The sequence below is a fragment of the Chelonia mydas genome, chromosome 3, assembly GCF_015237465.2.
Source record: "Chelonia mydas isolate rCheMyd1 chromosome 3, rCheMyd1.pri.v2, whole genome shotgun sequence".
Taxonomy (NCBI): domain Eukaryota; kingdom Metazoa; phylum Chordata; order Testudines; family Cheloniidae; genus Chelonia; species Chelonia mydas.
The window spans coordinates 136,416,521-136,430,130 of NC_057851.1; the positions used below are offsets into that span (position 1 = coordinate 136,416,521).

Here is a 13,610-nt window from a genome sequence, read left to right on the forward strand (position 1 = left end):
AAGGCCTAGCTTCATCTTATGTATTGTACAGCACACCAAGCATATTACAAGGTCGTAATTACATAAACTGCAAATTAGATAACTTTGATGGCATAACTTCTACTGCAGGGACTGGGGCTTAGAGACCCCAGAAATGGGCCTTTGAGGCTGGAAGGGAGATGTAGAAAGCGGCTGTGTCACTTTCCCCTCACGCCCTTGAGAGGGGTTGGAGGCTTTTCTCTGTTGGGGCGGGTGTGTGTGTCCAGAAGTGCTGCTGCCCGCTGCACCCCCGTTGTGAGGCGACACTAAACACTGGCCAATATTGGCCCCTAGGTCTGTGTCCCCGTCTCAGGGAAGGGCTGATCTCCGCCTTCCATTTTATTCTCCATCTCCCCGCTCCCGCAGCTCTGTCACGTCTCTCGGGGACACCAGCCCCAGCCCAAGCCGCTCCCGTGCGCGTTGCGTATGTCTGTGCGGGTAAGAGACTCAGCGAGAACGTGCGCGCGCGCACAGCGGCTGGGTTGGGGAAGGGGGAGCCGCGCGCGTTCGCGCGCGCGCCCCCGCGCTGCTCTGTGACCCATTTCAGTGAACAAAGGATTTTGCTGGAATCTCTCAGCGCTATACCTAAAATGGCGCCCGGCGCGCTCATCTCGGGCACCATAGAGATGAGGCGGGGCGCGGCGGCTAGAGCGGCTCCGCTGGCACTTTTCTCTCGTACTTTACACACGGCCCGATTCGGCCTTACTGGTAGCGTGAGGAGGGCGCTGTGAGCACACAGCCATGGCGGGGGAGGGTGAGCCCGGCTCGGAGAAGGTAAGGGGGGGGCAGAGCAGAGCGGCGCCTTCTCCTCGTGGGCTCGGCTCGTCGGGAGCCGGCACCTCCCCGGAGCAAGTGGGGGAGGGGCCTTGCCCACCCCGCTAGTGGCTGGGTCCCGTCCCCCCCCGTCAGCGCGAGGTGGCGGCTGCACTGGAGGGCCGAGCTCTTCCCCCTCCCCCCCTCGCCGGGGCGGGTCCCTGGGGCCCCGGGGTGGGGCGTAGGCCCCCGGCCAGTGCCTGATCCATGCGGAGTGAGCGCACAGACAGGCGGCGGCGCCCTGCTCGTGTCTGCGGCGCCCTGGGTGGGAGCCGCGTCCGCTCTGTCACCGCCCCTGCCCTAGAGCCGGGTCCTCCACCATGCAGGGCTGCCGCTCGGGGAGCCCGGCCGGGTGTCACTGCGGGTCTGCCGGGGCAGGCGCCGGGAGTGACGCGCCTCGCCCAGCTCCCACTCACCGCGGGGCTGCCAAAGCTAATTTTAGATCCCCTGCCCTTGACAGGGGCCTTCTCAAGGTTGCCAAGTCAGTACCCGGGCTCGGGCCGGCCTTTCCCCGGCTGCAGCGATCGCCTCCTACCTAGGCTTCCAAAGTCCGTGATTTGGGTTTTCATAATTTTGCCCGATAATATGGCTAGGGGTTTTTAAGCATTTGTAAAAAGTTGTATCTATTTTAATGTTCACAATTGCAGGAAATTAGGGCAGGCCCAGATAATTATTTTATGATGATTGATGTTGCAATTCAAAAAGTTAAAGCTTTGTAACTGTTAAAACACAAATTGTCAACATGGCATGGTAAAATAAACACAGTGAATATCCTGAAATTAAAATGTAGTTCTCAAGCAGCACTTTTCATACTTAACTGTACATTTCAGTTATTATTGATAGAATTTTTTATCAATTTGTATGTACAGTGAAATCAGTGTTTACTGATGCATACCAATAAAATCTACTCTTTCTAAGCCTATTTCTTATGCATACAGTTTATATGTGAATATTCTAAAATAACCAATAATACTAAAAAGCAAAGAAGGTACATGCTGGTAAATGTCATGTGCTCTCTTGGACCTGACTGTCTTCTCCCTTAGATCTGGGTGTGGCTCTTTGGGTGACTGGGATCCTTTATATATTTAATATATGTCACAGTCTCTGCTGTATTAATTATCTTTTCTGTAGAACATGCACAGGTGACATACGTTGTAAGGTAAGAGTTCTTAGTACCAAGGCTCCAGTGGAGCTGCCCTACCTTCAAGATGCTGATGAGGTACAGGGCATCCCAAGGAGCCCCTGGAATCTGCCAGGTTTGGGACAAGACCCATGTCCTCCTTTTGGGGGGATGGTAACCTATCCAAGGGATGATGTGTGTCGGGGGAAGACATGAATGAAGATGGCCAGATCCCCTTCCCCACAGATGTTTCTATGGGATGTGATTTAGGGTTCTTCTAGATTCTGAAGACCCTGGTGATTGCCATGATGCAGTGTCAACCATTGAAAAGCAGATGGGAAAAACTCATGGGAATTTGAAGGAGCTTGAAGGTTTCCTGTGATTTTTTTTTTGTCTTCTTTTTTTAATGGATGGCACCATTGTGTACACATATGCAGCATATTGTTTACCAAAAATATTTTTGTATTAAAATGCATTACATTTTTATTGAAGCTTCTTACATGCTCTTAAATTTTACTTCCAGTTAATTTTAATTGAATATAACTACTCTAGGACAAAGGTTCTAAATCTGTGGTCTGCTGAAGTACTTCCTGCTGAAATACAGAGGTTGCTAGGTCATATGGTGCTGGCTTTCATTCTTCTTTCCAGCTGGTGAAGTGTACTAAAGATAGCTAAAAATACAGTAGATGCTTTCCTAATATCTCTTTTCCACTTAATCAGGTGATTTAATTGTCACAGGAATGTTATGCAATCACAGTCCCTACAATTCAGAGTGGAAGGGGAGATGGTCCATGAAACTTATTGTGTGGACCACAACTATGAAAAAAAATTGAGAATCCCTGTTCTCTGCTTTAGGACTAGTTTCAGACAATGATTACTTTAACCTGAGCTGCAGACATTGTTTAAGCAGGCAATTTATAGTTGCAGTGGACCCTGAAAATTGCTGGTCTTGTCAACCAAGGCCGATCTTGCTAGCTGCTCTGAAGTCAGTGGAACTCTGATAGTCACAGGCCGCCACTTGTGCAGAGCAGCTTGCAAAATTAGGGCCTAAGTGAATATTCATTAAGAGGTGTCCACACTTAAGAATAATTGTTAAGGGGACCTTTTAGGTACAAGTCTTTTGAAAGTTTTTTCACTGCACTGTGGTAACTTCAGAAAGTTCGGCAACCAATTCAGCTATTCAGGTCTCCAGAAACACACATTTAACAACTTAAAATTACCTTTTCCTGTCCTCTTTCTGTTTTTAATTAATTATTTTAATTAACCAAAGAAATGGTGGTCTCACCTTTTCTCCTACAGTTTTGAAGACCAGTATTTTTCATGTTGATATTTTGAGAATTCCATAGGTTTTTCATTGTGTAAGGCTTTACTGTCTGTCATATACAGTGACAGGAAAAGTAACACCTTAAAAATGTTATTTCTTTCTTCCCTTATTCTTTTTCCCCTTTTCATCTGTGTTGTAATCTGTGCCTCGTACTACTAGACAGTCTATTTCAGACTGTTCAAAAATCTGTACACTAGAAAGTTAATCTATTAAATTAACATGCTTTCTCTTTACTTTAATTCTTTACTTCTCTTACATCCCCTCCGAATCCCCATCAAGAAACAGTTTCACCAAATTATTCACAGCCTGTCTTGAATTGGTTTTTCGATGAGCAGACTTGAAAGGCGGGATTAATATCAACGGCGAGTGGCTCAACCATTTCAGGTTCGCAGATGATATAGTGCTGGTAGCTGAAAATACAGCCCAGCTTGAGAGAATGCTTAAAGAATTGAACGCAAAAAGTAGTCAATTCGGATTAAAAATGAACTGGTGGAAAAGAAAATACATGAAATCATATGTTCTGCCAAGAACCCAAATAACTCTTGGAGGAGAGCAGATCCAAGAGGTTGATAAATACGTTTATTTGGGCCAGGAAGTTAACATGCGCCACGATCAGAAAGGCGAACTGTCGTGCAGAAAAAAAACTGGATAGTGTGCATTCAGTGACATCAAGGACATCCTCCAAGAAAGATCAGCAAAACAACTAGTGCGAATCTTTTTAACTCGACTGTGCTTCCAGCGATGTTATATGGCAGCGAAACATGGTCGATGACAAAGACTGAAGAACATCAACTGTCTGTCACACAGAGGGCGATGGAACGAACATTTTTGGGCATTTCACTCCGCAGTTACATCCTCAACGATATAAGTAGGCAGCAGTCTGGAGTGCGGGACGTTTTTGTTGAAAGCAGGCTCAGCAAAATGCAGTGGGTGGGACATATGGCCCGACTCAGCGACAACAGCTACATGGACCGCAGCTATATCCAAGTGGTATCTGTGAGAGCAGAAACGGCCACGCGGTCAGCCTCCAAAGAGGTGGGATGATTTCCTAACAAGGAGATATGGACAAGCATGGCGAAGGATGGCCAGAGCGAGAGAAAATTGGAAGATGTGTTGTGATCGGCTCAGTCTCAACTGATGAAGGACCGACAGTCTACGCTTTCTCTTTACCAAGAGAAATATCTGCTAAACAGACAAAGCCTCTTAGACAAATTCTTTACTTCTCTTACATACCGACTTATGTAAAGCAATAATTTTTGTATAAGAAGTTTGTGTATTTGAAAGGTTTTTACTTTTTCTGTAGCATGTCCTCATTACAGAAAATCTTGTAATGGAAATTGAATGCCTTGATCCTGTGACAAGGGATGTGCTCCTGTGAGGTGCTGACCACCTCCAGCTCCCTTTGACATCAGTGGATATTGAGGGTGCTCAATACCTTACATAATGAAGCCTTATAGAGACATTTCTGCTATCCTTACCAATACGGTTCTCTTAGTAGGCCTACTGATTTCAGTGGAACTGCTTGTGGAATAAGGTACTAAACATAACTAAGGATGACCTGAAAAATGAAATAATAAGATTTTTTCACAGAGCATTTTGTCATGTAAACATTATGTATGGGCTTGTCTCTTTTTTCATATTTTTTTGGACAAACTGATCAGCTTCCGTAACATCCATACTTTCTGGTGTTGGAGTTGTAAGCAAATTATTTCAGTATAACAGTAGTTGAAATACTATTTTGAAAGTATGCATCATGCAGCATATACATAGTGTGGATACAGTCTTTGCAAACAACAGCAACTCAAATGATTTTTTTCCACATATGAGCTGCTGAAATTATTCCTGATGAGAATACATGAGTAAGGGCCAACTCCTTTTTATCTCAGTTGCATGAGTAGATTTGGTCCTAAATCAACTGACATTTATGTATTTAAACTTTCTGCAAAAGATTTTGATAGAGTTGTGTACAAACTATAATCTTATATGTATGCAGGCTGTCTAATACTAGTCGTAAGTGTTGCATAAGAACCTAAATTACGTCTCTCAAAAGTAATACAATAGCATAGCATCTTCTGTACCATCTTGCACAGGATAGTTGGTTCCTATGGAGGCCCAGCTCCCCTGGATCAGAGCAGGTGAGTCCAGTCCACCCAATTAAAGGGGGGCTTGAATACACCTGATCCTAAAAAGCTGCTAGTGGGCAGGAGGTAGAAGGGTGATTGATTGAGAGAGGCTGAAGCCACAGTGGAATGGAGCTAACTCCAATGGTAGGTCTCCTGGAGCAAAGAGCCAGATCCTCAGGGAGACAGCCCTGAGGCTGCTGCCCAAAAGAGGGGGCAGAACTGGGAAGCTGTGAGAGGCCGGTGAGTGAGATAGAACTGAAAGTGAGGACTGAGTTAAGACTCTTTTTCTGTTAAGAAAACAAAACTCCTTGAAAGAGATGGGATGTGGCATTGTATATTTTGGAGCTGGAATGAAGCCCTGCTCAGTGATATATCTAAAGTGTTCAAGAACAGTACCATTCCAAATTAAAAAATAACTTAAAAAAAATAAAAACCTAAAGATACTAAGTGACAACATAGCTATTGATCATAACATATGTACAATCTAAGGATTTAAAAGCAAGAGAATTAATAAAGACAGAAATGTACCTTCATAATGAACAAACACATTCTTTATCTGCAGGAAATGCAGATTTCATCACAACAATAGCACCCTTAACTCTGAGCCATGCGTTTTCGGGGCCTTTTATGCATATTTTTTCATCTTGATTTTGGTATCTAAATAGATTTTTTTGGAAGAATACTATTAAGTAGGAAATACTATCAGTTAACTATATTCAGAGCAGAGGCTCTAAAGATGCCTGTAGAGGCTTTTATAAATCTAAAATAATCTGTTGCAAATTGTTAGATGTTTTTCTTTTGGTAATGTTACTTCTAATTACTGTTGGAGACTAATGTAATAGAAAAGTGAATAGCTATCAGTTTTGGGTAAATTTTATGTATATGGACCAGCATTTGAGGCTGATCAATATTCAATAATGTTTATTGCTTTGATTTTTTCAAAGGGATCTAAGAGTAGTAGGCGCTCAATTCCCTTAGAAGCCCTCGGCTACATATATAACACTTTTTTTCCCCCATAGGATTGTGTTAATGATTACCGACAAGAGTGATATTTATTTATTTATTTTATTTTTATTTTTGGTCAGAGTAAAGGTTGTTCTGTGGTTGAAATATGCATTTCTGTAAGAACATATGTTTTAAAAACATAATTCTTTTTGGATTTTGTAAAAGACATACTATTGTTCTTTTGTGAATGTAAATGAAGATATATAGCTTTTTACAATTTTAAATGGGATGGACTGGTCATCAGATTATTATATTAAAGGATTGTGGTGTGAGTAGTGCTGCCGAAACAAATTGTCTCCTGCAGTGCCTGCCTGACAAAGATACACATGTTCTCTGTGTGATTTAGTCACATGTTCATGTGCAGCACAACATAACTAAAAGCTGAATGATGGTAAAATATGCTTTAAAACATCTCGGTAAATTAAGTGTCAAAATCAGGGTTAGAACCTTGGTCTGTTAACTAAACATATAATGCTTAATATACTAGTTCTCAAAGCCCTCCTCACTAATTTTTCGAATTTCAATGCTTCAAGATAATGCCTCTGAAAAACATAGATCTTTTTAATCTGTACATCTCCAGTCACTTTACAGAGTGGGTAAATATTCTCCTTATTTTGCAGTTGGCCAATTAAAGAAATATAAAGCAACTTGTTTGAGCCTGTATGGTCTGGTGGGTAGACATGAGTCAATTAATTTAGAAACTTAGAAATTGGGGTTCTGTTTCCAGCTCTACCACAAATACCCTTATAACCTTTAGCAAGTTACTTGAGGGCAGATTTTTTTTAAAAGGTGTTTAGGCACCTAAAGATGAAAATTGGCCTTGGTGGGTTTGGAGGATGACAAGAATATTCTTCACCGTTTTTTTTTGTTTTTTTTTTTTTTTGGGGGGGGGGGGGGGTTTGCCATTTTTTTTTTTTCATGAAATAATCATTCTCTAGCTTTTGAATAATACAAAACATTTTACTTTCCTGTTTCCTGAACGCTTCCTCTTGCATTAGCCCATGTCCAGAGTCTACCTATGTCTCAAATTTTGTGGGGTAATGTGACTCTCTTGGGCAGGTAGGATGCAGACATCTCAGAATTGAGCCATTTTAAGTCTTAATCTCGAAAAATACTTCCTCAGTTTGACCACGTTTTAGTTGTCATGGAGACAACCCTAATCTGAAAGATACCGTGGTGCTGTGTGTGTGTGTGTGTGTGTGTATACACATGCACCCTTGCGCGCACACAAACACTAAAGGGGGATCAAGTCAGCCTTGTGATAGAGTTGAGATTGGCGCCTCTGCATGGAAATGTATCTTTTTTTCTAGATTTTAGATTGAAGTGATGGAACTAGTTAGCAAATGTATAATCACTTTATTAGCCCCAGTCTGGTTTCCGAAGGCACTGATGATTGCTTATAATGAATGAATATTTGTAAAATTTTCAGAGTTTACTTTATATCATTGAATTACATAGTGGGCCAAATTCATCCCTGACATAATTCAGTAGCAGTCAGTGGACTAACAGGATAGATTTGGGATTAATTTGGCTCCGTCTACTTTCACAATCTCATGTTTTGTAGGACCAGTGCATTATTTGCACAAAAACAAATATAGCTGAAAATAATGAGTCTTATGGGGTATTTAAAATAAAACCAACAACAAATTAACTGTTTTGTGCTAACGACTGAATCTATAGGGGACCACTTTTTTTTGTTTTTTGTCTGAAAATCAGAAAGAGGGATGGAGAATACAACTCTAATGTATTATTTCTTTTTTAAAAAATTATCTGAATTAAGATATTGTCATAATGTAACTACTTTTTTTTTTTCTAGACCTTTAAGCTCCTAGGAATCCTTGATGTCCAAAATATTCCCTGTGCACGAGAGTCAATACTCTATGGGTCACTGGGTTCTCTAGTTGTGGGCCTTGGACATTTTTTAGCAACCAGTGAGTGTTTTTTATTGTTTTCCTGTATTTCTTCAGCAAGAGAGATTAATTTTTCTGCTTGATTTTGTTCTGCTAGTTGAGAGAAATAATGAAAACAATTATCCAAACTACTTTTATCTGTTTTTTGTTTGTTCTCTTTCAGGTAGAGTTAGAAGATCTTTTGACTTTGGAATGGGAGGCTTTGTTTTGACAACCTTAGGATGCTGGTATATAAGATGTTTCTTGAATTTTGACAGACCAGTGTTGCAGATTTGTACATATATTCCTGTGCCGTCCTCTGTTACCTTTCATACTCTTCTTGGAAGACCCTTCATGACTCTAGCCATGCCTCCTTCCTCTCCTTTAAATTCATTACCAAAACTTATTTTTGCAAGGATGTTCATAAACCTTAAGCTATTGGACTTCATATTTTTAATTAAAATTAAATTTAAAAAAGCATTCTGCTACATGTGGCTTAGTCTCCCAAGAGACCATGCAGTCCTCTTGTCCTTTCCTTTCTTCATGTCTCTGTTTCCTCCCACTTTCAGTTAAAATCGTAACTTAGGCCATAATCTTGTGAACACTTAAAGATGTGCTTATCTTTAGGTACATAAATAGTCCCACTGAAATCAATAAGGACTGTTCACATGTTTAAAACTATGCAGGTGTGCAAGTGTTTGCAGGATCAGGACCAAATCCAGATCTTTAAAAGTACAAAAGAATTATATGTTTAGGAACCAGTTCTGTAGCTGCTTGCACATAATTCCTTGTGGAAAGTGGCTGTAGAACCATGTCTTAGAGAATTAGCAGCTGTGCTAATATTTACATAAATGCTTGTATAATGTCCAGTTATGATGTGTAGAATTTACAGTTCATACATTTTAACTAGTTGAACAGTTGATTTTTTTCAAATGTACTTTGTTTTTTTTCTTCCTTAAGGATATATTGCAGATACAATCATGCAAAACTAAGGATCCAGCAAAGAATTATTCAAGAAGGGATGAGAAACAAGATCTTATATGAAAGTAGTGTGTTTGATCCAGAAAGAAAACAAAACGGCAATCAAGGAAGCAATTCTTAGCTTATCACAGAGCAACCCAACGGTCAAATACAACCTGTGGCATCTTAAAATGGAAGTGCAAAGGTACGCTCTGCCTGTAAGTGTGGGATGAGAACAAAACTGATAACCCACACAATATTTTTCCTGCTGGACTCAAACTACTCAGTCTGTTAAAGAAGGCCCTAACAAATGTTAGGGTTGTGTATAGATTTAAAAATTGTGTACATTTATATACAAATCAGTGATGGCCTTCCAGTTTCTGGCCCATCGTGTTTGAAAATGATACATTTAATTGCTGATGATTAATAACAATGTTTCAGAATTGTTTAGAACAATGCTGCGTAGCTTTTCAAAAATGACTAGAGGTTTTGGCATTATTTTACAATAAAAGATTAATCCAGGCTATAATAATTTTCCCATATCTAAACAAGATCTTTATAAATTATTTAAAATGAAGTGAAATTTATATCTCTATGCTGTTTCATGTTCTTTAATGTGAAAAATTATTCCTAGTAATTACTATAATAAAAAATATTAATCTGGTTGACTGAAACAAAATGAATAATGTAAAGATCCCTCTTATCTCTGTGAAACATACAGAATAATGGGCAACTTTTACTAGTGATGTTGGCTTTAAGACCGTTAATAGACACTTTTAAATTGAGGATAAAGATGGGATGTTCTTTAAACTAAAAATGAAATAATTTACTAATAACTCTTCAAGAGGGCTATTTGCTACTCTTTTGTACCTTATGTTTGGGATACTTTATCTCATAAGTCCCAGTCTTCCTCTTAGAGCACTTCTTTGCCGTAGCCTGTACTATTTACAGTTTAATAACTGGGTAGAGAGGTACCTGCTTGCCTTGATTAATTACATAAACCACTGCTGGGTCAATAGTTTATTTTGAAATATGCACAATATATTGTAAAATTGGTGTTTTGAAACTGTACCCTCAATTTATCATTTCTGTATCTCATAAAAAATGTAATAAATTTATTTTAAAAAAAACAACACTGTGAATTGTTCTGTATTACAACCCCCTGGAGATGGTATTGTATTGTTTAGCAGTAGTATATTGTTGAAACTTCACTCTAATTCAGGGTTTCTGTTTGTTTGTACACCGTGCTTATCTATATTGTGCAATTAATGTCAGTGATGAGGGTGCTTTGTACCTCATAGAATCAAGCCCTGTATTGTTCTTTTTAAAGTGCATTACCCCATAGACTACTTTTGGTCCAAAGTAGTTCATCCTTTCTAGTGAGTAAAATACACTTTTTTTTTTTTCTTATTACCCTGTAGACTGAAAGGGGTTTGGATTTATTTGAACCTCAGGGCTATAATAACTTTATAAATCGCTTGATCCTGAGGGAAGTTTTACACAAAAACCTTCTGGATGTTAACCAGCGCACCGTTTTTTTAATGCATTCTAATTCAGGAAACACCTTGTCTGTGCCAAAGCACTTTTTTTCTTTAAAATTATTACCTGTGATAGCATTGACAAGCTTACAGTGTCTCTTACTTAAAATTAAAAATTAAGTAAACATAGATTACTCTCCCAACAGACCAAAAAATCCTATTTTTCCTTTCCATCCTTCTCTTCGCTTCCTGTGTGGTTGAATTCTCCTGTTCTGATCTTGTATGGGAAAAACAACAGTAAAATGGATTTTATTCAGGAAGAGAGCTTCTTGTTTTAAGAGATTTTTGTATAAAGTACGAAATAATCTCTGCAGGACTCAAGTAACCTTATAAAGTACTTTGCTTTCTTCCTTAAATCTTCCATTGACCAGAGAATCTGTGCAAACTCATAGGTCAGCTGCCACACACAACTAATCCCGGTTCAGAAAGGAAAGTATTTCCCCTGTAGTGGATTTTCCCCCCCCCTCCCCCCAGGTTTCTGTCCAACCCAATTACCACATACAGTATGGCAATTGGGAGTGACACTGGGGAATTGACAGTAGTGAATAATGCTCAACAAATTCCTATTTTAATACATGGCTGAGTTGTTCTTCCTCATCTGACAGAATAAGAATTGTGATGGAATTACAGCCTAATTAAGGGCTGAGCATGTTTGCTGGCTGAAAGATCATAAATGAGTTAAGAAAAAGAAAACAATCACAGATTACAATTTACGCCTTTCTTTACAAAGAAACGTTTAATAACTCCTTCTCCACATGCACGTAAGGGCTATCGGGAATGAACACACTGTCCCATCTGGGAGGGAAACCAGCAAAAACTTCAGTAGTAAAAGTAAGCAAGTTAAGATTCAAATCAAGGAAACTTCAAGTGTAGATTGACATTCAGTTCTGTCTTATGCTATGTCAGTTTAGGGACGTTAGACCCCAATGCTACAATGTAGGGGTAGAGTATTACACAAGACTAGTGTGTCGGCTCACGTGCCTGTGTAGTGCAGAATTGTATCTTTTTTGGACTTGCATTGGGTAATTGGTAAACATTCCTACTAAAAATACATATTGCTGCTGTTAGTACTGTATTTAGTTCCTTTTTATATTTGTTTTAAAATAACTGACTTCTGTGGGGTTGGGATTTTGTAAAATTTTCCTCCACTAAACTGAAAATTAACAGAAAATAGGAGGGAAAAGGTTGAAAACATCAATAGTTTTTCACTATTTTTACATATATATCTATATTCAAATTTTGGGAGGAAAGTGGTGTTAATATTTCCTGCTGCCCTTTCAGCAGTGGTGTCAGTTTTAAACTGCTCATTTTCCTCCCCCAGATTGCCAAGTAGCTTTTCAGCAGCTGTCCATGGCCCTACAGCCGTGATTTTATTATTAGCTGTTGTAAAAACAAAAACTGCAAACTGTTCAATGATCTAAATTTACTCACCTGAGTCATCCCATTGAACTCAATGTGGCAACTCAAATGCACAAATCTTGGTCGGATTGACACCTTAGTTTTTATGATGGATTATTTATTTGAATTACAGTATTGCTTAATAACACTTATGCTTCAGAGTAGTAGCCGTGTTAGTCTGTATCAGCAAAAATAACAAGGAGTCCTTGTGGCACCTTAAAGACTAACAAATGTATTTGGGCATAAGCTTTTGTGGGTTAGAACCCACTTCATCAGATGCTTGGAGTGAAAATACAGGAGCAGGTATAAATACATGAAAGGATGGGAGTTGCTTTACCAAGTGTGAGGTCAGTCTAACAAGAAATCAATTAACAGCAGGATATCAAGGGAGGAAAAATAACTTTTGAAGTGGTAAGAGAGTGACCCGATACAGACAGTTGATAAGAAGGTGTGAGTAACAGTAGGGAGAAATTAGTATTGGGGGAAATTAAGTTTAGGTTTTGTAATGACCCAACCAGTCTCAGTTATGCTGGGTTGCCTTGTAGAATTTACAACCTAGATGAGACAAAGGGTGGGGGGACCAGATGTAACATACAAGCAGATCATCATTGTTCAGAGTGGTTGGTTTTTTTTGTTTTTTGTTTTTTAAAGGGGGGTTTTGCTGGGAGGGAGTTAGCTAAATGAAGTCAGAAAAGGAAGAGGGGACACACTGAAGAGGGAAGTAAGTGGAAAAACAGGAGGAGGGAGTGAAGAAAGGAAAGGAGCATGAATTAAGTTGCAGTGAAAAGGGGGATGGTTTGGAACAGTCAGAAGAGGGGGAAGAATATTCAGAGTGAAAACTGTAGAAAGCAGAAAGCACTCTGACATCATCTGTGTCTCAAAGTGCCTGCTGCAGCTGTTTCTGTGTCAACAATAGAAAATAAACTGAAAGTGATTGGTCACAATGTACTGCTGCTGAAAGGGCTGCTGGGCTGAGGGACAGGAAGAGAAAGGCTGGAGGTTATGGAACCTATGCCAAAATACTTAGGAAGAGTTCTTTGTAAGTTCCCTATTATATCCTAATAGGAACTATTTATCACCATGGCAATTGATTAACTTTATTTTTCCAAAAAATACATTTAAAATTAATGAGCCACACTCTTAACAGCTAGTACTAGTAACACACATGGTGTGTGCACTAGCAGCCTACTAATCCAGACCCTATTGTGCCTTATCTATTTAAGACTATGGAGCTAGGGGTCTCTACAATGAGAGCTAGCACAGCTATCTCTGTACAAGCTGGGGAATCTATTAGTCTCTAAGGTTCCACAAGTACTCCTGTTCTAGCTCTACATGTAGCTGTAGGCTTTGTGTTGTACATGAGATCTGTTTCAAATGTCAATTCTGGCTGTATTAAAGCTATGACAGTTGTCATTCTAGAAA

The 13,610-nt window shown here is 39.7% G+C and overlaps 1 protein-coding gene across 2 annotated transcripts; it reads left to right on the forward strand.

The window, feature by feature from the left end:
* The first annotated feature begins 429 nt into the window (after positions 1-429).
* On the forward strand, positions 430-10,728 carry LOC102947814 (cytochrome c oxidase assembly protein COX20, mitochondrial). 2 transcript variants are annotated; one of them, XM_037895349.2, is made up of 4 exons: positions 430-456; positions 8,220-8,334; positions 8,477-8,540; positions 9,253-10,728. In XM_037895349.2, the coding sequence occupies exons 1-4, from the start codon at positions 445-447 to the stop codon at positions 9,392-9,394; spliced, it is 333 nt and encodes a 110-aa protein (XP_037751277.1). In that variant the 5' UTR covers positions 430-444; the 3' UTR covers positions 9,395-10,728. The 2 variants fall into 2 exon arrangements, with proteins under 2 accessions (XP_037751277.1, XP_007058017.1); XM_007057955.4 differs by lacking the exon at positions 430-456 and adding an exon at positions 574-792.
* Positions 10,729-13,610: the final 2,882 nt, after the last annotated feature.

What these genes read in the sequence shown, in the direction of transcription:
- LOC102947814 (XM_007057955.4), top strand. Translation starts at nt 760, where the DNA reads ATGGCGGGGGAGGGTGAGCCCGGCTCGGAGAAG. An exon ending in TGGACATTTTTTAGCAACCA is followed by an intron (nt 8,335 to 8,476) that starts GTGAGTGTTTTT and finishes GTTCTCTTTCAG; the next exon opens with GTAGAGTTAGAAGATCTTTT. An exon ending in TTGACAACCTTAGGATGCTG is followed by an intron (nt 8,541 to 9,252) that starts GTATATAAGATG and finishes TTCTTCCTTAAG; the next exon opens with GATATATTGCAGATACAATC.